Here is a 25393-nt window from a genome sequence, read left to right as displayed (position 1 = left end):
ATTCCATCTTCTACTCGAGTGTTAGCCTTTGAGAAATAGCATGTCGTTTGTGAAGAGTTTGCTCTAGACGTAGACTTTTCCCCGGTTCGTATTTAAAGCACTCACTGTGGACGTGTGATCCTGTCGTGACGGGTTCCCGTGCGCGGCGTGTCAGCGTCAACCTGGAGCGGCCACGGAGTTGGTCGTAGCACACCAGGATGCTTGGCTCTGGACCTCTGCACATCGTCTGAGAAGGAAACTATTCCCTCCCTCCTCGGCAAGAAAGCCACACAATGGGACGGTCGTGGAGAAATTTACTAACACAGAACAGGAGAGAAAGAGGTGGCCTTGTCTCCTGTCCCAAGGCCGCGAGGGCGATAGTCAGTCATGGGAAAAAGAAAATCTAGTGAAGGTTCCTGCCCTCAGCATCCTAATGATGGGCTCACAGGTGAGTTGTGCACAGGTACCGCCGGTGCCATCTCCTGCTGAGAGAGAAGCTGGCTGCACGGAGAGAGGTGTCCTTCAGAGGGTACTTTGTCTCACAGATTATGTCGTCCCTGGTACTTCCTTCCCTTTCAGATGTGTATCTGTCCCCTTTATCATGGGAACATGGAAGCCACTGGCTTGTTGAAAGCCACAAAGGTGACGAGGTGCTGTGGGTTGAATTCTGTCCCCACCACCCCACAAGATTCATTACTTGAAATCCTAACCCCAGTACCTGACAACGTGACCTTCCCTGAAAAGAGGGTTGCCTAGGGCATTCCGCTGTAGCTGTGTAACGAGCTAACTTAGGAAGAGGTCACAGTCCACTCCAACATGACCGGTGCCCTTGTAAGCAGGAGAAACGTGGACACAGACATGTACCCAGGGGATGTTGTGTGTGGAGGTGAGATCAGAACTCATGATAATGCTTCTGCAAGCCAAGGAAGGCTGAGGGCCAGCCAACCCCAGAAACTGGGAGCAAGGCCTGGATTGGCGTCTCAGCCCTCATGAGGAACCAGTCCTGCCCACACTGTGACCCCCGCAAGTATGGGCCGACTGATCATCTAAGCTCCTTGGTCTGTGGTTCTTTGTTAGAGCGGCCTGGCAGACTCAGACAGGAGGACGTGTAGCTCTGGGCACACAGAACTGAGTAGGGCCCCAAAGTGACGCCAGGGCCGGGCAGTCTCGGGCCAACACACCCCGAGCTCCAGCTGTGGTCGGGAATCCGTATGACTTCCCCCCGGTTTTAAGAGACCGGAATTGAAGAATGAGCGGTCATCCTCTGCTGCCTCCTCTTCCACCGGCTGGAAGCAGAGGACGCTGCCCCTGGTTGGCAGGACAAGGCAGGAGGAGCCTAGCTCTTCCGATATTGGTCTTTTCCTCCAAAAGAGGAAGGCCAGCCACAGAGGGGGCTGTGGGGCTGCAGCCCATGGGTTGCAAAAGAGTTGGCACAACCGAGCACCCACACACTCACAGATAAGGATCTCTTGCCCTGTCCTCTCTCACTCCTGTTTCTGGCTGATCCAAAATCGGGCGAAATCATTCTGATGGAGGTTGGAAGTCACGCCTTGCTCTCCCTCTCCGCCTCTGCCAGCTCCGTGGCGGGGACACAGCCTGAGGCCCAGGTTGCACTGAGGGCCAAGCACGGCCCTTGGTTCAGGCGCCCAGTTCTCAGGCGTTCTGCTCCGCCCTTCCTACGCGTGGTCGTCAGCCTGAGCATTTTGGACTGACTCATCTAGGCCCTTCTGCCCGGTGGTGCGTCTTCACCGATCCCCATCTTCCCTTCCTCCTCCACCAGGCAAGTCACGACCTATTCCAGAATCTCAGTTTCAACACTAGCAAATGATCAAATCAGCGCAAACATGGATTCCTACGCAAATTTAGTGGGCTGATGTTTAATTCCCCTCCCACTCCACATACCGTAAATTTCAAGGTCTAGCAACCCTGGGAGAGAGGGTTAAAAAAAAAAAAAAAGAAAGTCTCGACTTCGCAGGTGGCTCAGTAGGTAAACAGTCCATCTGCAAGGCGCTCCAGTATCCTTGCCTGGGAAATCCCACGGACAGAGGAGCCTGGGGGGCTACAGTCCATGAGGTCGCAAGAGAGTTGGACACAACCTAGCCACTAAAGAACAACAGGAAAGTCTGAAAATAGAAGCTCTTCAGTTTACACTTGGTCTCAGTGATGAGTCTTTCCAAATCTCAGGAGAGTTGAAACAGTGACAGCGTTAACAATGACAAAAGCAACACTCGCTTGATTTTTCCTTATGTTTCAAAAGTCAAAATAGCTTAAGATCCAACCCAGCATGTATTCCCTCACTCCTATGCTATGAAAAACATGTTAAAATAACACAAACGCTCTGTTGAAACCACCAGAATTTGCAAAGCAACTGCTGTAACGTAAGAGCCAAATACGTTTATTAACTCACTGGGGCCTTACCTGTTTGCGCAAAAGCCAGCCGAGCCTGAAATCTTATCTGAAGATGGCCAGATGGCAAAGCCAGCATCTTTAATGCGTGGGAAAGGCCCTAGAGGAAGACGCAATGCCAGTTCTTGCAAAAGGGATTTACCGCAGACTATTCCTGTTGCCACTCGAACAAATAACTCCCAGGAAACCTACTTAGGGAAGCGTAGCCCGTCACTCTAGCACCTGCAGGCACGGAATCCTAGCCCTCCAAGAGGTCCGGCAGCATCATTGTCGGGAAGCGCTGCAGTCAGCCTCTGGCCAGAAAACTCTGGGGTCTCCAGCAAAGGCTTCTGGCATCAGCACTAACATTTCTTTGAAATCAACAACAGTGTTTTTTTGTAATCCTTCAAGTCAGCGAATGTGAGACTGCAAACCGGATAATGGAGCATGATGGGGGTAGGCGGGGGTGCGGAAATCCATCTTAATGGTTCACTCACTGAGCTGGGGAGGGAGAGGCAGCTCAGGTCCCAAGTCAGTCCCTGCGTTTCAGAAAGCTTTCAGTGCTCATTCAGCAGGAGCTGATAAAGAATAACCTTGGCTCGCCATTAAAGCTCAATATAAACACCTAGCAGGCTACACTGTGGCTTCCCAGGGGGAGATGATCAGCTGTGTTCTCTGCATCCCTCCCGTATTTCTACCCCGCCTGCCTCCGAGAAGGGCCCGGCCTGTAGAGTCACGCACGGTCCTGATAATGAAGTGAACAAAATCCTCTCTGCTGTAAATGCCGATGACAGGACTGTGGAGAGTGGGCACGAAGTCAAAAACTACTGCTAACTGATGTGTCTGTTCTCTTTCAAGGAAAAATGGCTCCTCTTAATTACTTCACAGAACTTGGCGGTCACATGAATTCATTCCCCACCCCCCCCAGTTGTAATTTGTAGGAGAGATAACCAAATGAAACTCACCTAAGGACCTCATTTTATATTTTTCCCTGTGTGTGCAGGCTCAGTCGTGTCCAACTCTTTGCAACCTCGTGGACTAAAGCCCACCAGGCTCCTCTGTCCATGGAATTCTGCAGGTAAGAATACTGGAGTGGGTTGCCATTTCCTTCTCCAGGGGAATCGTCCCCACTCAGGGATCGAACCTGTGTCTCCTGCATTGGCACTGCAGATTTACCACTGAGCCACCAGGGAAGCATTTTCCCCTGCAACGTAATGTAGTTAATCATTTTTGTATTTTCTTTTTCTCCTGAAGACCCAATATTCTCACTGGCCAGACTGTAGTAAGTGCCCAGCACTGCCCTACAAACAGCTCCCCTTCTGGGTGCTGACCGCAGTGGGTTTTCAAGACATCTAGTCCAGATCTGGGTCTGGACTCTAGGTTACAAGCAAAGGATCATTTGGGGTGCCATTTACTAAAATGTACTCCCTAGAATGAAGGATGGTCCCCAAACGTGGATGAGTAAGGACTTCCCTGACCCAGACGCAAAGTCCACTCAAGTGTATGAATCCCGCTTGTGAGATAAAGCAGTCTTTGCTCACCAACACTTCTTCTGTGGATAGAAGAATGTTTCAGGGGATAAACGCTCACCATACATTCTAGTTATCCTTTGTTAGCTCCTCATGGGTGTTAAAGATAATGAGCTTAGCTTGATTTCCAGACAGGCAAGATGGGTTTTAAAAAGCAAGAAGGAAGACCATGGGGTAAAGGACGGCTCACAGACCCAAAGCTGATGCCAAGATATTTCCCCTTTGAAACCTTTCCCTGGCTATGGCTTTGACATAATACTATTGTGACCCAGAAGGACCCTATGGGGTCCATGCAGTCCATGGGGGTGGGCGGGGGGGGGGGGGTGTCACAAAGAGTCAGACACAACCGAGCGACTGAACAATCACAAAAAGGTTCCTCTGGAGTCTTTCTAGAACAGGACTCTCCCCCCATGTCCTCCGCCTGCATTTTTTTTGTCTGTAGAAAAACCTTAGTCGAAGAGCACATTTAATCAGAAAGTGAGAAGCTGAAGCAAGAAAGGAAGACAGTCAAGCAAGACAACATAATAATAGTTTAGACAGTAAACAAAGTCAACGACCTCGAGTCCCTCCTCAAAGGCAATAGAGGGCTTCCCTGACGGCTCAGCAGGTGAAGAACCCGCCTGCAGTGCAGGAGATGCGGGAGACGCTGGTCTGATCCCTGGGTCAGGAGGATCCCTTGGAGGGGAAATGGCAGCCCACTCCAGTATTCTTGCTGGAGAATCCCATGGACAGAGGAGCCGGGTGGGCCACAGTCCACGGGGTCGCAGAGAGTTGGACACGACTGAGCGACTACACTTTCCCGTTTCAGGGCTGAGCGCACGGCAAGGGCAGCAGAGGACGTTCTGAGTCGCGCTCTTTGAGCCTTTCTGCAGAGCCTGAAACCCCCACCAGGGGGCAGAATTTAACTGCCTGCTGCCCCAAGCACGTAGACCGCAGGCCGGCTGGAACCAGAAGGCTGATAATGCTAAATCCCGATGACCTCACCCGCAACCAATCAGAAGAATGTCCACAAGCAGATTGCACACCCCGCGACCCCCCTCCCTCACCCTGCCTTTATAAACCTTTTCCTCAAAGCCTTGTGGGCGCTCAGGCCTTTTAGGCGCTGGCCACCTGCACTCCTTGCTCGGCACCTGCGATAAGTGCTGCGTTCTCCTACAGAGAGTCGCCGTCGTTACTGTCTTCAGCCTCAAGGGGCAGCCCTTCCGGGGCTCCAAAGTGCCCATTCAGTGGCATTTCGTCCAGTGACTAGAGGTGACAGTCACTGTGTGCCCGGGCCCCCCCAGCACCCCTTTTCCCACGAGAAGCACTCAAGGCCAGGTCTCCCCACACCGGCTCCCGATTCCCATCATCACCGTGGGCTCTCTTCCGGTGCTCTTCAGCAACCTCAGATATGCAGATGACACCGCTCTAAAGACAGAAAGTGAAGAGGAGCTAAAGAGCCTCTTGATGAAGGTGAAAGAGGAGAGTGAAAACTCAATATTCAAGCATTCAAAAAACTAAGATCATGGCATCCGGTCCCAACACTTCATGGCAAATAGATGGGGAAAAAATGGAAACACTGACAGATTTTATTTTCTGGGGCCCCAAAATCAATGCAGACAGTGACTGCAGCCACAAAGTTAAGACGCTTGCTCCTTGGAAGGAAAGCTATGACAAACCTAGACAGCATATTAAAAAGCAGAGACAGCACTTTGCCGACAAAGGTCCATTCAGTCAAAGTTATGGTTTTCCCAGTGGTCATGTATGGATGTGAGAGTTGGACCGTAAAGAAGGCTGAGTGCCAAAGACTTGATGCTTTGGAACTGTAGTGTTGGAGAAGACTCCTGAGAGTCCCTCGGACTGCAAGGAGATCAAACCAGTTCATCCTAAAGGAAATCAACCCTGAATATTCATCGGAAGGACTGATGCTAAAACTGAAGCTCCAATCCTTTGTCCACCTGATGCAAAGAGCTGACTCACTGGAAAAAACCCTGATGCTGGGGAAGACTGAGGGTAAGAGGAGAAGGGGGCGACAGAGGATGAGATGCTTGGATGGCATCACCGACTCAGTGAACATGAGTTTGAGCAAACTCAGGGAGATGGTGAAAGGAAGCCCGGCGTGCTGCAGTCCATGGGGCCACAGAGTTGGACTGAGCGACTGGCCACACTATTATATATAAAGTAGATAATCAACAAGGACCTACTGCACAGCACAGGGAACTCACTTTTCTGTAATAACCTGTATGGGAAAAGAATCTGAACTAGGTTGCTGTATGCTCAAAACAAACACAGCAATGGAAACCATGTCTGCGCACTCGGTCGTGTCCAACTCTCTGCGACCCCGTGGACTGCAGCCCACCAGGCTCCTCTGTCCATGCGATTCTCCAGCAAGAACACTGGAGTGGGCTGCCATTTCCTCCTCCAGGGGACCTTCCCACCTCAGGGATTGAACCTGTGTCTCCTGCATTGCAAGTGGGTCCTTTATCTGCTGAGCCACTGGGGAGGCCAAACTCCAATATAAAAAAATTAAAAACATAAGAAAAAAAAAACAACCCACCACTATAGGAGAGCACAGTCCGAAGCTGGTTGCATCTGGGGACGTGGAGGGCCAACTGCAAGCCATGCGTGGATTAACCCCCTCGTGGTATAACTGATAACTGTGTATCTGTTTATATTTAATGCCTCCTTAGATGCTTACTATTGTTTTATCCATATTTTTGCTTCGGTTGTCTGTGGGTTTGTATTTATGCAGCTTTTACCAGGTTTAGAAAACACTGCTATAGTCATATCATAAAAAAGTTTTCCTAAGTTTTCCTTCCATTGCTGTGATCTGAAGCCGTTTGAGTAACATTGAGATTATCTTAAATTTGAAGGTTTGAAAGAATTCCTCTAAGAAAGCAGTTGGACCTGGCACTGGATTACTTTTTTTTTTTTCTAATTCTCTTATGGGAATTTGTGTTTTAAATGTCTGTCTCTCCAGGGATCAGTTTTGCCTCATTATCAGTTTTATCTAGGTTTTTCTGAATTTATTTCCATGGAGTTGTTCCAGGGAGCATTGCTTTCAGTTTTTTCCTTCATTGCAACCGTTTCTTCCCCACTGGCACGTCTTAGTCATGTTTTCATGTTGATTTGGTTAGCTACAGGCCCGTCAGCTTTGACTCTCTGACAGCACGTGTTTGAACAGGGCCCTCATCTTAGCGCCCCTTCCTGTCCTTTGTTACCAGGCCTTCAGGAAACCTGCCTCTTTTAAGGCGCCCCCTCTCCTCTGGATGCAGGGTCCCTGCTGCTGCCTGAGGGTGGTCTGCCCTGAGGGTGGGGACAGCGGCAAGGTCGCGCCGCCTCTGTCCCACGCAGCCCTTGCAGGCTCTATGTTCTGGATCCAGGCAGCTCTGCTCGTCCAAGACGTTCATGCCCCCGTTGACCACTCACTGCAACCTGTGATGTTTGCCCTCTCCCGGTTACGCTGTCGGTCTGGGCTAGAGAGGTTTTATTTGTTCTTTTTCTGACCCGTTCTCAGGATGTGGGAAGGGATTCCAATTCCAGTGGCCTCCATGATCCTTTGGCATTTTTTATCCTAGAATGTTTTCTTTCCTATTAGTCCTACAGCTGGTGACACCTCCAGAGCTGTGGTCTCCACCTTTTGGGTTTAAATGGGCTTCTCCCGTATGGGACACTGGTCACGTTGTGGAGGTACGTGGGAGTATGGTCAGGGGTACAAGAGAGTCTGGGAATCTCAGCACAGACCATCTCTCAGAGATTCACAGCACACGTCCTTTAAACCCCTAAAAGTCTCTAAGGGTCAGAATCGGGAGTAGAAACGAGCTCCTTCACGGCACACCTGCCCACGGCTGGGCCCTCTTTCTTGCAGACCCACCCTGTGCTGGAAGGTGGGGTGCGTTCCCGAGGCAAGTGAGGGCTGAATTGACTACGCCCGACTGGAGGCAACGCAGGGGGACGGATGGCCACCCCGGGCCACCAGAGTGGTGTCATCGCCCAGACCAGGAACTCTGCCCTAAAAGTCAGACTTGGGCGCCCCACTCCCCCAGGCCCCCACTTCCTCCTGGAGCCACCACATCTGCTCAGAAACACTGCAGTTTCCACCCGTCTGTTCCTTATTCACCGAGACAACGCTACGTGAAGGCCAGGATATGTCAGGGGAAAAAGGAGAGGCAGCTGGCACAGACACACCTCTGAACTGGACGCTGGGCACACGACAGAGTCCGCCGCTACGGACGTCTGGGAAACGCGGCGCAGACTGCCTCTGAGAGTCACGACACAACGCCATCCTTCTAAGAGGCTCTGCAGGACTAACGGCTTAACTCTGATCCAGCGTCTCCTAGACGGTTTCCATGGTGAAACTCTTTCTTCACAAGGGGCACTGAACAACACCTGCAGACTGTTTGGGACACACCCCAAAGATCTGAACCAGGGAACCAAGCAACATGCCCAAAGAGCAGGGGGGGAAGCGGAGACCAAGGCCTCAGCTGTAACTTGTGGGGAGCAGGACTACGAGTCCTCCCCACGCTTGTTATGAGTCTGTTCTTTCCAAACGCTCCAAATACTAAGCCATATGTGAGGAAGTTAAAACACAGTGAGCAAAAGCCTCCAGCCCTCGCCCAGACCATTCCTTGAACTAACAGGGAGCACAGAACCCAGCTGCGTCCCCAGGGCTCTGACATCTCCAAGTTGCATCGCGCACTAAGCTCCCTTCTTCCAGCATCGGTACTCACCTGCTCATTCAGCAAACATTCACGAAAGCCCTACTTCCTGCCACATGTTGTCGGGCTCACAGTTGTGCAAGGACCTGACCCTGTCACACTTAGAGCAACTGATGATCATGTCCCTGAATACGCAACGATGCGAACGCACCGCAGAGCAGGCAGTGGCTGAAACTGGCTGCAGGAAATAGGCACTAACTCAACAAAGGCGCGGGCATCATGCTACGTTTGGGGAACAGCAGGGGCCACGCCTGCACAGGCCCTGAGGCAAGGGGAACACGGCTTCCCTGGGCGTCTGAAGGACTAGCGCTGCTGGCGTGAAAGGGCACAGCGAGGGTGAAGAGGGGAGGACAGGCGACAGACACCCAGCCCGCGTCCAGGAGCTTCGCAGGTTTATTTTGAATCCTGAGGGCAGTAGAAAGTCTTTGACGCGCCTTCAAGCAGGCAGCACCCTTAGAAGACTGCCCTGGTGGCAGTGCAGAGGGGTTGAGGGGCCCACCGTGGCGGCCGGGAGCCCAGGTACCGGGCTCTAGTCCAGGGGACAAGCCTGAGGGCAGGTGAGACGTGAAGAGGGACGTCCAAGTCAAAAGGGCTTGTTGGCAGCACAGACTTGGAGTCAGGATGAGGACAGGCATCCAGAACACTCCCTAGCTCTAATCTGCACCCCTCGCAGGGACGCTGTTCACCAACGGGGTGGAGGGGGGCCCAGGAGCCCAGCTGTGCGTGCGATCATGGATTTGGTCCTGGACAAAGCGTCTGAGGTGCTCTGGGCTGGAGATTTGAACCCGGGGATTTCTCCAGGAAAACAGAGGGTGAGCTGTGTGCCGAGAGGAGGGAGACGGCTTTCTGTGACCTCGAGGCCAGCACTCCAGGCTCCAGGGAGGGGTGTCAGCCAGCAGAGGAGACAGAGGAGGTGTCCCCGCACCAGCCCCTGCCACTCCCGAGACGAAGGCGAGATGAACCGAAGACGCTGCGTGTTTCACCGCGGGGCGTGTGAACAGCAGTGGAAGCTGCTGAGCGATGAAGCACAAGGCAAGCTCCGGAGCACGGCCACTGAGCAGGAACTGCTCTCGGAGGAGTCCCACTGCATGCTGCGTCCCCGGCTCGACTCTCAGGGGCAGGAGCTGCAGACAGCTGGCAACTCACACACCCTCAGATCAGCCCACGGTTGTGCCATGACCCCCACCCCCTTCCAACCAGCAGCCTGCTTTCAGATGCATCTTGATTGCAGTGGTGCTGGGTGGGGCGCCGCGCACAGAGAAGCTGGCCGGAGGCACCCCCGTCCATCCCGGGGAGACAAGCCTGAAACCGCAGTGGTGGCTGAGTGGCAGGTGGCGGCAGCTCTGTGTGAGGTGACATCACAGGCTGAAGGATCTCTGCGAATTCCGGGAACCAGCTCCCCTCCCTTGGAGGGGGCACCCCCAACCCAGGGCCATCATCCAGCTGCAGAAACCTGGGAACGCCTTCCCGTGGGAACTCCCCCCTCTGTGGAGAGTGGGCCCCCGCCGATCGTGGCCACTGACGTGAACCTCTGGCGCTGCCCGCAGATCAGATGAACCGGTTTTACCTCAGCTACCTTGTATGTAGCGAAGCTTTCAAGGGGGGTATTCTTTGGAGCTATCTGGGTTTAAGGAAAGGAGAAACAGCACCAGCCAAGCACACTCTTGCAGAACCCCTGCTTCTGGGAGAACAGAACCCATCTTTCTGGCTTCCAGGTGATGTTACCCATCGCGTGATGGGGGCTGGGCCCTTGGGTGTCTTTCTGCCCACAAGTCAACCTCGCCCAGCCCCACGCTTCATAGGGTCCATCTCCTCTAATTCAACGAAAGCACAAAATTTTGTTCAAAGCTGCTAGAAATTATAAATACCTTGGGAATCTTCTACCAGTGCCTACGTTGCGATGAGTACCTTTATCTTAAGTCACCTGTCAGCATCCTCAAATTCGAGTTTTCCCAGAGGCTGCAGCCCACCGCGGTCACAACCAGGGATGGGCCAGCTCGCCACCTGGGGATCTCTGTGTCCAGCCGACAGGGAAACAGCCGGTCTTCCCAGAAAAAGTGAGAACGCGAGTGTTTCGAAGACTTTATTTGCTTCTCCACATCGGTCACAGCTATGGTTTTACATCAGTAGAGTCTGTTACTTACAAACAGAACACACGGAAACAAAACCACTCCTCGCTCCGCAAAGTGACACGGTGGGTGCTGGGCTTCCCGCGAGCCAGGGGGCCCCTGAGGTCTCAACAACCTGCACTCAAGTCCTGGTTCTACCTGTGGGAGACGACTCGAAGGTGAGCGACAGGGCCCCAGAGGGGACGGTGCTGAGTGTGCCCTGTGACTGCAAGGGGGGTCACACGGAGACCAGGCCCCCCGCCCCCATTCCAGCCCCACTCTGCAAACTGCCTCCTGGATCACCGCTGCCGTGTTTAAGATACTTACGGAAGGGCTCGTTTTTCAGGCAGGGAGGGCGGTGGTGTTTTGCAGCGGATGGTACGGTGCATGCTTACCTGTGGCGACACGGCTTCGTGCGGTGCCGAGTCAGCCTCTAGGGTCACGTGTGCTACCTGCTGTCACTTAGCTCATCTTAAAACTGAGAGGCTCCGGGGGCATGCGGTGGGGGATGCAAAGATCGCTCTACACAGGACGACTGAGGACGTTTTTAAGTAAGAGGCGCATGTCATATTAGGATGAACTTTATTTTTACATTGTTATACAATCCATTCATAAACTTAAAAAAAAAATACAAATACATGACTTCATTGTTGTCCCAGAAAAGATGCTGGGTGATGGTACCAGCTTGCTTCCTCTAAGGGTCTCCTGCTGAGATAATCTGTGAGTGAAACGCCCCATGTGTGTCCTGACAGAATGGAGGACACTCGGCCTGGTGACACCCCGCCTCCGCCTGCTGTGCGGGCGAGCGGACCTTGGGGTGGGCTGGGGTCCCGAGAGAGCGGTCCCAGGCGAGTGCCTGGGACCACCAGCCCATCAGTAACGTCTGCTTCCTTGTGAGGTCGGGGCAGCCCGGCTCCAGCCTCCTCCACGGAACAGTGTGCCTTCTGGGGACACTCATCCCGTGATAGGTTTGTCCCCGAAACGCACACGCTGATGAAACCTCACTGACTGGAACCCAGCCAGCAGAAAGCGGGAAGCGCCCAGCCCTGTGGACCCAAGAGGTCGGAGGTGGGGGTTCTGAATGGCTCACAGAGAGAGGGTGCCCTGTGCCCCAGCCCTACCCCACTGGGCTCTGCCCCATCAGGGATGGCCCTCTGGAAAGTGCGGCCTGCTGCCAGCCAGCGTGCCTGCATCTTTTCTGGAACAACCTGGAGTTTACAGTTAGATCCTACGATTGGTACAGACTGTGAAGAAAAGCCGACATATTTAATATGTTACCACTTTACTTCAACTATTTGTCAACATTAACACTGAGAGTTTTGCAAACACACGAGACACAGTGCGGCCTCCCGCGCCTGACGCCGGAGGACATGCAATACACGTCGACTGTTCCCAGGCGCGCCGCCGCCCTTGAAACCGCAAGACAGGACGCCTTGGGGTCCGGGCTCTGCGGGGTGACCGGGAGTTTCGGGGTCCGTGGAACTGGGGAGCCTCCCCCCCCACCCCCCAGCCCAACCCCGGACCAGAACAGACACGCCATGCTTCCCATCTCTCTGAGCGGATGCCCAAGGGAGGAGGACCACACGGACGAGAAGATAAAGGCGGGCAGATTAAAGTCACACTTCTCTCAAAAAAGAAAAAAAAAAAAGGCTCAACTCTGGATTGCTGTATTTGCTCTCTCTGGAGATTAACAAAGTGCTCGGCTTGCAGAATTGCTGGTTTGGAGACCTGGATGATGCGAGAAAGGGGTGGGGTGGGGTGGGCAGAGCCCCGGGGCTGTCCCGCCGCAGTCCAGGGCCCCGCGCCCGTGCAGTCCCGCGCCAGCTTCGCCCTTCCTGCGGGGGCTCCCGCCCGGCAGGGCGCGGGGCGGTCCTCTGGTCCGCGGCCTAGGAGCACAGCACAGGCGGCTGCAGTGGCTCGAAGGGCTGAAACTACAAAGGACGGCCCGTGGGTGACTCCGGCCCCGAGGGAGCGGACGGGGCCCCCACACACGGAAGCGACAGAGCACAGCGGGAGGGCCGGGCGCGGGGCGCTCCTCGCCGGGCTCGGACTGGCCGCGGAGGCGTAACACGGGGGCGTGCGAGCACACGGCCACATGGAATCACGAGGGGCACGGCCACCACTCAGAAAACAAGCCGGGAAGCACACACACCGCCCTGGATCGCTAACCGCCAGGAGCAGCAGCCTTCGGTTCTCCGGGGCGTCTGCCTGCGGCGGCTGGAGACAGGATGAGGGGCTATGGTGCTGGGGAGACGGGCATGAGCTGGTCGCTTTCATGTGGGAGATGAACGCCTCTCTGCCGGGTGTGGGGCGCCCGCGGGGGGCTCTGAATGAGTGTGCAGTAAACCGGATGCGTAGGAAAGGAACATGGATCATGGAAATTCACAGTTATTGCAGCCATTTAGAGTGTCTAAGAGTCTGGGAAGCCAACAGTCCGGGACAACCAGTTCTGCACTAGTGCTCCCGAGTCGCTACGGTAGAGCTCACTGCATTTTAAAAATCTATTTGCTTACCTGAAATAACAGAGCAGTTATAATACTGATTACCTATGATAGTCATCTGTTAATAAAATAAGGATTTATACAAAGCAATATAGGACTTTGAAAACACTTAGATGCTATGTTACTTGGCACGGTTAGTAGTGATCGCGTAAAGATTTCAGCCAGTCCTGGGGGTGGGGCGTCTCTTCTTACGAAAATATGGAAGTATCTGAGTTTGTCCCTAGCGTTTACATTTTTGGTCTAACCTCTCACACGTTTGTCTAAGGTTCTGTCTTCCTATCAGGTAAGTGGGGCTCCTTGTAAAGTCTCTATTGCTAATTCTGTGGACTGAAACATTTGCCTTTCACACACAAATCCTACCTATACAGTATATATATATATATATGTATATATGTATTTATATATTTATATATTTATATTATATAAAGTTTACTTACGTATTTTCATCAACCATATCAGGTCTACTTAGGTTTTGCCCATTGTCAATAAAAGAGCAATAATGCAGCAAGTTTTGGGGTATGTGTTTGGTTCTGCCTCTGGTTTTGTGTGTCATCTTTTCTTTTCCTAGGCTGGGTCATCACCCCCAGGTACAATGAGGGAGCAGAGAGCTGGGAGCTGGGTGGGGATGGGGGCTGGGACTCGGTTCAACGTCTACCCGGCCGGCGGCACCGTTTCCGGACTGGTGGAGGCCAAGGCCCACCTCTCGGGCTGAGGGGCGCCCCTGCCAACTCAAACCAGGGGCTGTGTTCCCTGTGACTCGAGCCCCGGGGCTCGGGGGGGTCCGTCCAGGCCGGGGGGCGGAGGGGAGGTGCAAACAGAAGGTGCCCTGGGTCTGGTCTGGGGCTGCCACCCCTGGGCGCGCCTGTGTGGTGTGCACGTGTTCCGGGGGGGTCCGGGACCCCCACTCAGGCTGTCTACACAATTGTGCTGATGCCGCTGGGCTTGGCCTTGCTGCTGGTGGGGGGCGGTGGGGCGGGCGGCTGCCCGTGGTGGTGCGCCGCGTGGCCTGCGTGGCCCGCGGGCAGCGGCGGGTGGCCGTGCGCGTGGGCCCCATAGGCAGGGTGCCCCCCGTGGGGGCCGTGGTGGCACTGGTGTGCGTGCTGGAAGTGCTGCGGGGGGTGGTGGTGGTGGTGGTGGTGGTAGGGGGGCGGGTTCTGCTGCAGGTGGCAGTACTGGACATGGTGCCCGTGCGCCGGGCCCGCGAGGGGGCCCTCCACAGGCCCCTGGGGGTGGCCGGCTGCAGGGTGTGGCGGGGGCGGGGCTGGGGGCAGGTGCGCCTGGGGAGGGGGCTTCCCTCTCTTACTCCCAAACAGGGAGCCCAGGAGGGAGGAGGAGCTGGGCATGGCCTGGTGTGGGCGAGGTGGGCAGTCTCGTGTTGAAGCAGCTCTCCGGCGCATGTGAGGACTGCTAATGATGGACCCCTAAAAAGGAAATTCATAGAAACCAAAATTAAAAGAGCTTAGCGCACTTACGGCAGAATGATTCTTTAAAAAAAAAAAATGTTAAAAAGTTTCACCCAGTGACTGCTAAGCCTTAGTTCGACGTGCTGGCCGCAGAGGCTGGGCCGCGTGAGGCTGGACTCAGGGGCCACCTCCGGACACTGCCGTGCAGGTCAGCTGGCGGCCCACGAGGGGCCTTGGGGGAGAGACCCGTGGGGGTAACGCAGCCCTGCTGAGCACCCTGCCCTGGGGGGTGGCCCGCGCCTTCAGATCAGAACCGTGTGTCTGCAGGTGTCTGTGAGCGGCGTGTGCAGGGCGGGGCGGAGAAGGGCCCGCTCCCGCCCACACCCTGCCCTGAGCTCTCCTGGGTCCTCAGTGTCCGAGGGCGTGTGCTCTGCCTGCGGGGAGGGGGTGCTGAGGGCCGCAGGAGGGGCTGGGGGAGCCTCCCCCTGCGGGTGGGCACCGCCTAGGCGTCTCACTGCGGCTACCTAACTACCTAACGCCAACCAAACACGGGAAGAGAGGAGACAGAGAGGCCTGCAAGCTGAGCGGAGATGAGAACAGGGATGTCGAGATGGCTGGAGGATGAATGGAACCTCATGAAATCCACACTGAACTCCTCTCTCCCCCGGCTCTCCGCCCCCGAGCTGGCTGAGCAATTCCGAGGCGCCCTGACTGCAGACACACAGCAATCGAACCTCCAGGAAGGAGAAGCGATGGGGAGGGCGGAGCGCGGAAGTCCGAGGGCGGGGCCGACAGCGAGGGGGCGGGGCCGTGCCTGGAGTGCGGGAGCCGGGTGTTAACCATGCTCAGGGGCCGCGGGGCGGGGGTTAAGCGGAGACTAAACCGTGACATACAGACCCGGACCCGCCCCACCGATCCAGCCCCCACAAGCGGTGAGGGGCGCGGGGCGTCTAGGCGGGCAGCATGCACGTGCCAGGCAGGCGGGGTGGATCCGGCCTCTGCGGAGGAGGGAAGGAGGAGCAAAAAAAAAACGAACAAAAAAATAGACAAGAGGCGAAAACTGAGGACGGGAGGCGACACACAGCCAGCCGGACGGGCTCCTACTTACTTCCACATTGCTCTCTAGCGATCCCGCACTGCTGCGACGCCCTCGCTTCCCTGCCCAGAACATGCAATACCAGAGGTTAGACGCGACGCGGCCCGCGCTGCCACCCGCGGCCCGGCGGAGCCGGGGGCAGGGCGCTGACCACTTAAAGACAACGCGGTTCTTAAAAAGCAAAAAAAAAAAAACCAGACAGACAAAAAGACAAAAAAAAAACTTTTCCGACCAGCCCAAGTTTATCCCCCTCTCGTGGACCGGAAGCCTGTGGGGTGGGTGCCGGGGAGGGTGGGGGCAACCCTAGGCCATCGGCCTGTGGGGACGGGCTGGCTCCTCCAGCAGCTGAAACGAGCCAAGCGTGGTCCTGCACTGCCCTTTGGTGGATTTCACAGTCGTATGTCGCACATACGCATACGCACACACACACTGCGGCCTGCAGGGCGTGGGGACTCTCAGGAGACGAGCTCCAGGTCCCCTCTCTCTGGGGCCACGTTTGCTTTGTGCAGTGTCTGGCCGGGGGCATGGACGGGCCCGCAGACCAGCTCTCTCCACTGTGGGCGCCAGCCCCCCGGGATGCCACACACCTTCCCGGCCATGAGCCCTCACTGACAACGCCTCTGAGTGCCCCGCACATGGCGCGAGGCAGGCATGCAATCCGCGTTGGCCATGCCCGAGGAGGCTGAGTCTTCCTCTTGGTTCTGGAGGCCCAGAGCCCGCCCCAACCTCCACGGGCCCGCCAGATGACTTCTCCGGGGGTTCCTGCAGGACACCGAGGCTGTTGGGGATGATGGTGCCCAGCTTGAGGGCTTGGCCAGGTCCAGCCTCCAGCCAGCTCTTGGGGGCAGAGAAGGGACTCCAGACATTCTTCCGGCTTCTACAAGCCCCGCCGCGCAGGACAGGTGCCCTCTGTCCACGGCAGGAGATGGGGGCTCTGGCCGATGGACTGAGCGACTTCATTCCCACAGCGAGCAGTTTGTGCCACTCCACCTGTCCACGTGAGGCGGGAGACCCTGGCCATGCTGCCCCTGAGCTGGACCAGCCCAGGTGCCCGGGAGACGGAAGGGGCGGCCTTGTACCGTGGTGTGGCCCACACCCCGACCTGCGCTGGGTGGACAGGGTGTGTCTGGACCCTTTGGGTTGAAACGGCGGCAGCTGCACGTGCCTGCAACAGCAGGCTGAGGGGAGTGTCCAGGGCCTGGGTCTTCACCTGCTGACCCCCAGACTTGAGTCCAGCTGGGAGCCTGGGGTCCCCTGAAGGCGGTGTCGGGTCCCAGCCCCACAGCCCACAGGACCGGGCTGCAGGGCGGATGTGGTGCTGAGGACCACGGACAACTGTGCAGATGTGGCCCTCGTCCCCAGCCGAGGGTGACCTGTCCCTCCTCATCTTTCAGCAGATATGGACGAGGGGTGACATCCCCTTCTTGTCTTGTTCCAGCACAGCAGCGCAGGAGCATGGGGCAGAAACAGAGTCCCCAGCCGCCAGAGGGGGACCCTGCAGAGGGAGGGGCGGCCCCCGGCAGCCTGCTGACTCTCTGCCTCGGTGTCCTGCTCGGCCCTGCAGCCAGCTTGCTTCTCCCACCAGGACCAGGCCAGGCCCGGGCTCAGTGCTGGGCCTCAAAGGAGCTAAACAGAACCCCTCCTGCCCAGCATGGGCCAAGACTCAGGAGGGCTCTTACTCGGATGTCCAGGAGGGAATCCGAGTTTCTTAGAAATCGTCTCTTGGACTTTGCAGGTCAACAGGAGATGCGGGATGTCCTTGCGCTCATCTGCACTCCAGTCCAGGCACACCTGTGGGCACCTGCCCCCTGGAGGCCACGTACAGGCGTGTGGACACGCACACCCCATCTACTGATGGAGGGGGACGGGCCAGGACAGCGCAGTCCTGGGGGCCCCCATCTCGGAATCCTGCACGAGCCTCAGGGAGCCCTCCATCCTAGCCGGCGCTTCTCGAGGGCCAGAGAAGGCCCGGTCAGCCTGGCCACGGCCAGCTCGGAAGCTGTGCCTGGATGGACAGCTGGTGTGGCTCTTCACAGCTTGCTGGCTTCTCAGGGCGGGCCCGCAGGCCAGCAGGGCCCCGCGCCAGGTTTTGTCTGTGGTCCTCTCAATGGTGAGGGTGACAACAGCTGGCACGCTGGGCCAGGCCCCCCACCGGCACTTTGCGGGCGGTGACTCTCTCAGACCCTGGGGGCAGCGCTCGTCGCCCCTGCAGCTGGGGAACGGAGACCTAGAGGGGTGACTTGGCCTAGAGCTGGAGCCAAAGCCCCAGAATTGGCGTGCTGTGTAGGCCCAGCAAGGCTCTGCCTGGAGGCCCTTGGGATCCTTGATCACGGGCTGGCACAGCTCTGGTGCCCCTGGAATGAGCAGGGGCCCCGGCAGAGGCGAAAGGGAGACGGCACGGATGGAGACTGGATGAGGCCTCGCAGCTCCACAGGAGCTGGGTCGGGGCTGCGCCCTCCTCTGGCTCTTGGCAAGCCGGCTGCCTGGGTCCTGCTGGGCCATCAAACCATGCCTGCCTCCCGGGCCCCCGAGGTTCACGGCGGGCTGAAGCCCTGTCCCTGGGGTCCTGGCTCTTGGACAGCTGGGTGGTCGCAAGTCTGGAGCAGCCGCTCTGGGAGCAAGGACGAGCCCGCTGCTGGGCTTCACTGGCCCTCCCCCTGGGCCATCCCCTGCAAGTCCCTCTCAGCCAGGCACGCAGGCGGGGACGTCGCTGCCTCGAAGCGCTTCTCCCTGACCTTGTCCAGCACAGAGTGCGCGCCTGTGGCCTCTTCAGGAGATGGCTGACGCTGGCCTGTCTTCCTGTGGTGGTTGCAGGCGGGGGCCTGTCCCAGGCGGGGACTGGAACATCCGCGGAACCTCACCTCCCACTGTCGGGAACAGGCAGCTTCTTCCTGGGGACCCTCTTCAGCGTATCCTGCAGTCCTTCTTGGCTGAGAATCTCCGACAGAAACCAGCCAGAGCTCGGAGCTTGGCCCCTCACACAGCCATGCACTGGCACATGGCTCTGTCTAGAGAGAGCGGACGCCTGGGGTCCTGACCGTCAGCAGCCAGAGTAACTGGCCAGCTGCGCTGAGGCCACTCCTATCCACGGGGGCTGGAAGAGGCCCCTAGAGGCCTGAGGCGGCCCCACTGCACAAACCCAAACACAGGCCCTGGGCTCCAGCCTGCAGGGCCCCAGAGCAATTCGGTTACGTCTAGCTGGGTGTCACGAGCCGCACGAAAACCAGAGGTTCTCAACCACAGCCACGCTGCCAGCCAGACTCTGCCCTCTCCCTGCTGAGGGCACCTGGCAATCTGGAGGGAGGTGTCTGATTGTCGTGACTGGGGTGCTATTGGCATCTAGTGGTCAGAGGCGTCCTGTACAGAGCAGCCCCCACGGCAGGGATGGTCCGGCCCAAGAAGTCAGCAGAGCCCGGTTGAGAAGCCCTGCCTGACTCTCACGCTGGCCATGCACTTCACATTTTCATGATGGAAAGAAAATTAAAAAATGATGAGACAGAAGCAAAGGAAAAAATCCAACTCAAAAATAGAGAAAACAGGGGAAGACTTCTGAGAAATGAACATGCTGAAGGGACGAAGCGCTGCTGGGTGTGGGGGGGCGGGTGGGGATGGGATGCGGTCTCGAGCAGCTCTCTCTAGGGGCCCACAGCTGGCCACGCAGTGATGCCTGAGGCTGCTGGGCTGGGCTGGGCGAGCACCTGGCGGGAGAGGGGCCAGGGAAGGGGGAGGGAGCAGGCTGATCTCACCCCAAGAGGGTCTCCCCCCAGCGAACCCAGGTCATGTCGGGCTCCTGGAGAGCCAGGGTGCAAGTCGAGGGTCCCAGGAGCCTACAGCGCTGGGATGGCCACATGTCCACGTGCCTGGCTGCCTCCGCTCCACCTCCACACTGAGCCAGCCTCTTCCGGGGAGGAGCTGCCTGGCCAGACGTGCCTCGTGGGGGATGGAAAGGCTGCCCCCTTCAGCCTATGGCCTCCCTGACAGCACTGGCAAGCAAAGCAGGGGGCAGCAGGCTCCCCACCCCCACCACTGCCACGGCCCGGCGCTCCCTGAAGCTCCAGGCACAACCCCCACCCCAGGAGACCTGGGCGGCTCGCTTGCGGGTTAAGAGGCTGGAAGCAATCCACACACGCACAGAAACGAGGAAACGACACTGAAAGACACTCCCGCCCAGGCTTTCTCCCCGTCGCCTCTGGGCTGGACGGAGGCCCAGAGTTCCTGGGAAGGGGACCTCTGCCGGGAGAGCAGGCCCCGGGACCGAGGGCAATGACGGGGCCCCTGACACGGTGCAGCGGGCATCGCCCCCCGGCCCTCGTCAGCGTGAGGCGCAGGCACGGGCTCTGCAGAGCGACAGGGCTTGGCTCGCCTTGTGCTAGAGCCGGGCTCAGGAAACAGAAGAGCAAACAAAGAGCAGGGGAGACGGGGTTCCTGCCCAGCTGTCCTGCTTGTGACCGTGCGGCCCCGTTCCCTGGGGCCTCTGGGGGATGCCCTCTCTGCCTGCTCAGATGCTACGGTGGGTTGGGGGCGGCCACCCGGACCAGCTCAGTCCAAGCCACTTTGCCGCGGTGCTCCCCACCCCTCTGGCCAATGTAAGCCCGCTGCGCACGGCGGAGCTCCCCGTGTGCGCTGGGCAGGGGGCGGTCCGGCCCGGCTCTTACCCGCTTCCGAGAGGTCGCGCAGGGAGCTGCTGAGGGCGCTGCGCTTGAGCCCCTCGCCTCCAGCGTAGCTGTCGTCCAGGCAGGCCCGGCTCAGTGTCCCGCCGCCCGACTCCTTCTTGAGGCTGGGGCACTGGGACATGCTGGGCCGCACAACGCCCTTCTGCTTCTCCAGCTCCGCTGCAACAGAGCGCCAGGCAGTGAGCAGCAGGGCCCTGGCCCAGGGCAGGCAGGGGGTGGCGGCGGGGCTGGGCAACCCCTAGGAGGGCAATGCGGAGCAATGGGGGGGGGGGCACGTAGTGGGCTCTGGGTGGCACAGGGCCGAGCTGCCACCTCCAGGGTTGGCGGAGAGATGGAGGGGCGAGGTCCTCTGGGGAGGAGCTGGAGTGACGCCCCCCCCATCCCCCGGGACCGAGGGAGACCCCACAGGGAGGCTGCAGAGGTCAGGGCACCGAGGCCTGCAGGAAGCTCAGCGACTTGGGGGGAGACTGCATTCCTGGGTCTAGAGTGGACCCAGGCTCGCCTGGCCTGGCTGTGGATGGAGGCTGGGGAGCGGGGGCCGCTCCTGTGCCCCCCGGAACATGACCACCGCAGGAACGAGGCTCAGAGCCGGGGGTGGCGGGGGTGGGTGTCGCCAGCTTTCAGGGGAGCCGCGGATGGCCTCAGCCCTGAGTCCACCTGGTGCTTGGGCCCAGAGGACATCAATGCCGGCCACGCTCCAGTGTGGGAGCTCAGCTCCAGAGCTCCGGACGTGGAGGGGCGGGGGCACCAGGAACGCCGCGGCCTCCTCGGGGCCGTGATGTAGTTCCCTGGGCAGGACAGGCTCTCACCCGGAGACCCCTGCCCAACCCCACACCACCCCCCCTTCATGCTCCTCCTGTGGTCTGGGTGGCGGGGCCGGGGGGTGGGCGCTGTCCGGGCACGTGGCCGCGGGAAGCAGAGGGGCCGAGGCTCCTGAGTCAGGCCCGCCCCTGGCCACGGCCGCGACCTACCCTCTATCCTGTGTTTCTCCATCTCCTGCACCTCCGCGATGGACTCCCGCAGGTCGTCGGTGAACTTCTTGCGGTCTTGAGGGTTGGGGGCATTGAAGTTGATCAGCACTTTGATGTCGGCCCCCGGGACGGCGGACGTGAGCCGGATGCCGTTGGGGTAGTCTGCGGGGGACGCGAGAGCGCGGGCCTGTGTGCGGGCTCCCCAGCTCCCCTTGGGCCTGGCGTGTCCATGGGGCTCCCCGGACGCACCCTCCACGGGGAGGACGGGCCCCACAGCGCAGGCTGCAGGGACTACCAGACAGCCCCCCGGCTCCCGACCAGGGACCGCCCTGCTCTATGTTCGAGCCGGGCTCAGATCTGGCTGAGTGGAGGCAGGGCCCGGCCCTGGTCCTCCCCTCTGGACGGGCCTGCAGCCTGGACCCTGAACATCAGGGTCCTCAGTCACTCTGCCTGGGATGTGAGGCTGGCTGGGTGCTGAGTCTGGGAGGAGATGGAGGCCATGTCCCCGCTCACCTGTCCAGTCACCTCGGGGGACCCTGCTGTCCCCTGCCTGGCCTCTGTGCCTACCCCGCCCAGCTCCCTCAGGGGACACTGTGGGTGCCCCCTCTCTCGTCAGTGGGAATCAAGCACCCACCGCCCGGCCTGCGACGGTTCTCGGCCCGGAGAACAATCCCATCACAGCTCACACCTGTTTCAGGGCCGTGAGCTCCAATGCTTACAGGCCTAAGCAGGTTCCTAAAATTGGGACGCGGGCCGGGGAGACAGAGCAGCTTGGGGAGCCCGTCCACCGCGCAGGGACTCGGGCCTCACGTGCCCAGACCTGGCTTTCGGGAGACGCCAAGGACAGCTGAGCCCCGCGTGACGATCTCAGAACCAGTCCAATAAAACAGAAGACAAAGTTCAGACCAAGTCTAACGTGAGTGGGCCGGGAGCTGCCTGTGTGAGACCCGGGTGCCTGAGGTGACCCTCTGCCTGAGGACCTGCTCTGGTCAGACTGTTCCCAGGGGGCCCCTGCCACCGCCACCCCTTCCCCGGGGGGCCTGTTGGACAGAACAGAGCACGTGGCACCAGACTCCCCGGGGGAAAGCAAGGCAGGGCAGCCTTCCAGCCTGGGGGTGGGGAGTTCGATGCCCCGAGATGTCAAACAGCTGGGCCACACGACCGCCAGCGTGCGGACCCGGGGCCCTGGTGGGAACCTCGGCGGCCCCTCAGGCACGACCCTCACTCGACTGGTCAAACCCACTGGATGTCTTTACTGGATGTCTTTCCACCAACATCTCATTTAAGTAAACTCACTCTGCGCTAGATGTAAAATCTTATCCCCTGCTAGAAGTTAACGGCGAAAGTCGGCATGACGAGCCCCACACCTGATGATATGAAACGCTCCCAGGTCACTCTGAGCCTGCAACCGGCCCTCTGTTGCTAACAGTGGGAACGTGAACCCCGGGCCCTGGGGCTCACTTACACTGGTTTTCGAAGAGCAGGACCTGCATGCCGCACAGAGAGAAGGACTGCCGAAAGCTGTACGTCACTGAGTTCTTCTTCTTCTGGAAGATCTTGGTGACCTGGGGACAGGCAGGTAGAGGCTGAGCACCAGGCCCGCACTGCGGGGGCACCCCAGGCAATCGCGGTTCTCGCAGCCCCCAGGGCTGTGTTCTCCTGTGTGAGGAACCCCCGCCCCGCCCTGCCCCACCGCTCTGAGGCCAGCAGGCTCCCAGGGCAGTGAAGGGCCAGTAGGAGGAGGGACACTCATGCCCACAGGCCCCACGCAAGCCCAGCGAAACATGCTGACAGATGAGTCGGACAGTGGAGGACACCAGGCCCAGCGACTTGCTCAAGGTCAGGGGCTCTTAAAGGACCGGAAGCCGCATGTCTGGACTCCAGGCTCGGGGGCCTGGGCAGAGTGGCTGGTCTCCATCGGGCGGGGACAGGGGCCGGGGTCCCGGGGAAGAAGGCGGCTGCGGGACTGTCTTCACACCCACGCTGCCTGTTTTGGGGGCCAGAGTTCAACGTCCTCTTGGGGAGCCCCTCTCTGCCACGTCCAGCCCTCCAGTCCTGGGGCTGAACTGTCACTGCCCCCGCTCGGGAAGCCGTGAGGCCTCTGCTGGCGTGTCAGGAAGAGGCTCCCTGGGGGTGAGGGGCCGGGCCAGGAGCTGCGGAGGCCGAATGCTCCATCCTGGAGGAGGCGGGGGTCTGCGCACCCAGCCCTGCGCCCGCGGCCCACGTACCACTAGGAGGTCGTTGAACAGGAAGATTTCGCGCTGGTGCAGGCCAAGCTTCTGGGGCTTGTTCGGGTCCGGGACCTCGAAGAGCCGGCAGTAGCAGACAAGGCGGCGGTGCGGCAGCGACAGCACCTGTGTGGAGGGGCCGCGTCAGCCCGCACCCCGGCCAGGACGCCCCGCCGCCGCCCGCGGGCCCTGCCCCACGGAGACCGCCCTCCCGGCGCTGAGAGCGGGGCGCGGGGCAGGTGCCCAGGGGAGCCTCCGAAGCGCCCGACACGTGCAGCCTGAGCCCCCAGACCCCAGGCCCTCCGTCCTGAAGGATCTCAGCCCCGCCGCCCGCCCACAGGCCCTGCCCCACGGAGACCGCCCTCCCGGTGCTGAGAGCGGGGCGTGGGGCCCAGGGGAGCCTCCGAAGTGCCCGACACGTGCAGCCTGAGCCCCCAGACCCCAGGCCCTCCGTCCTGAAGGATCTCAGCCCCGCCATCTGAGTCTGGGGGGCCATGTGGGGACCCGAGCCAGCAGTCACCACCCCAAGGGGGTGGTCCCCGCCTTCTGCACACATGGCTCTCCAGGGCCGAGCTTGGCCAGCCGCAGGGACATGGGAGGGCACGTGGGCCCAGCCTGACGCCGTCAGGGGCGGGAGACAGGACGGCAGGGCGTGGGGCCGGGGGGGCTGGGTCACACGAGTGACAGGGGTCCTGGGCCCTGACCTGGCAGCCAGCAGAAGGGACTGGGGAGACAGACCCGGGCCAGGTGGGCAGGGGGAGGGTGGGAGGCCTCAACGCCACCCCAAGGCCATTGGTTCAGGCGCAGGGTCTCGGGGCCTGGGGACAAGCTCGACCAGGCCCAGACGAGATGCATGGAGACCATCTGCTTTGGGCCCGACAGCACAGCCCTCCCTGCGGGGCCGCTGAGGTCCGAGGCGGGGAGAACTGTGACAAGCAAACGTCTCATTGCTGCGGAGAGTGCCCGGGCAGTTGGAGCGGAGGGTCTGGGGGCCGGGGGCTCGCGGGGAACACAGAGGGGAGGCGGGGGCACTCACACAGCCGAGCCCGTGGTGCAGGGATCCGATCTACAGGGGAAACGAGGAGCAAATGACAAGAGGTTAACGCCCCACACGCGCTCCGGGCCCTGGTGGAGACCCCGGGGACACCCCTCCCGTGGCACCTCTCCGGCGCCCCCAGCAGGCTCGAGGGGAGCCCAGGGCACCAGGGGGCCAGTGCACAGTCTCAGCCGCTGGCTAAAACAAGGCCTCAGGCTCTCTTCCGAGGGACCCAGAGGGAAGCCGCTTAGACAGCCCTAAGGGTGATGTAATTCACCAGTCCTGACCAGAGGAACCAGGCTCCAGAGGCATCAGGGGCTGGCCTGGGGTCACGGGGCTGGGGGCTCCTGGGCGCCAGGGTGGTGCCGCCCCCCGCGGTGGGCGCAGACCACCTACCGGCTTCTTGCCCACGATGAGTTTCTCCACCTTCTGCACCTGCGACACGTGGTCCTCGTTGGTCTTCAGCTCCCGCTTCCGGATCCGCTCGTAGATCCCGACGAGCATCTCACGGGGGATGTCCTCCCCGTCGTCCACGCCTGCGAGGGGACAGTGGCCGGCTCACCCCAAGGCACCACATCTGAACCACGTCCCTCCCAGCCCACAGCTGCCAGACGGGTCCTGCCCATGACAGAACCCCAGCTCCAGCTCCGGGCCAGCTCTGCCCCGGCTTCGCGAGGACGGGCCTTCCAGCCACGCTCGGGCGGCTCTGTAAACGCTGCCTTGCTCGATCCCGGCCGCAGCGCTGGGGGGCGGGCCCACGTCCTCATCTGGCCCCTTGTCAGCCTGA

The 25393-nt window shown here is 59.3% G+C and overlaps 1 protein-coding gene across 11 annotated transcripts in view; it reads right to left on the bottom strand.

Annotated features, from left to right (window-relative positions):
- Positions 1-11263: 11263 nt before the first annotated feature.
- The window catches only part of IQSEC1 (IQ motif and Sec7 domain ArfGEF 1), a 138825-nt gene continuing 124695 nt past the window's right edge, over positions 11264-25393 (bottom strand). For 7 of the 11 annotated variants that reach the window (XM_027957838.3, XM_060402963.1, XM_042236461.2 and 4 more), the window contains 8 exons: positions 25003-25142; positions 24607-24636; positions 23571-23696; positions 22808-22907; positions 21343-21504; positions 20354-20530; positions 15711-15760; positions 14006-14620 (listed from right to left, as the gene is read on the bottom strand). In XM_027957838.3, coding sequence (XP_027813639.1) covers positions 14114-14620; positions 15711-15760; positions 20354-20530; positions 21343-21504; positions 22808-22907; positions 23571-23696; positions 24607-24636; positions 25003-25142 — 1292 coding nt within the window. In that variant the 3' untranslated portion in view covers positions 14006-14113. Of the gene's footprint in view, positions 12630-14005; positions 14621-15710; positions 15761-18376; positions 19152-20353; positions 20531-21342; positions 21505-22807; positions 22908-23570; positions 23697-24606; positions 24637-25002; positions 25143-25393 lie in introns of those variants that run through there. The other 4 variants (XM_042236464.2, XM_027957839.3, XM_042236465.2 and 1 more) reach the window with 3 other exon arrangements.

Source organism: Ovis aries, chromosome 19, assembly GCF_016772045.2.
Source record: "Ovis aries strain OAR_USU_Benz2616 breed Rambouillet chromosome 19, ARS-UI_Ramb_v3.0, whole genome shotgun sequence".
Lineage (NCBI taxonomy): Eukaryota > Metazoa > Chordata > Mammalia > Artiodactyla > Bovidae > Ovis > Ovis aries.
The sequence above is the reverse complement of the archived record's forward strand: the minus strand, read 5'-3'. Positions and strand labels throughout refer to the sequence as shown.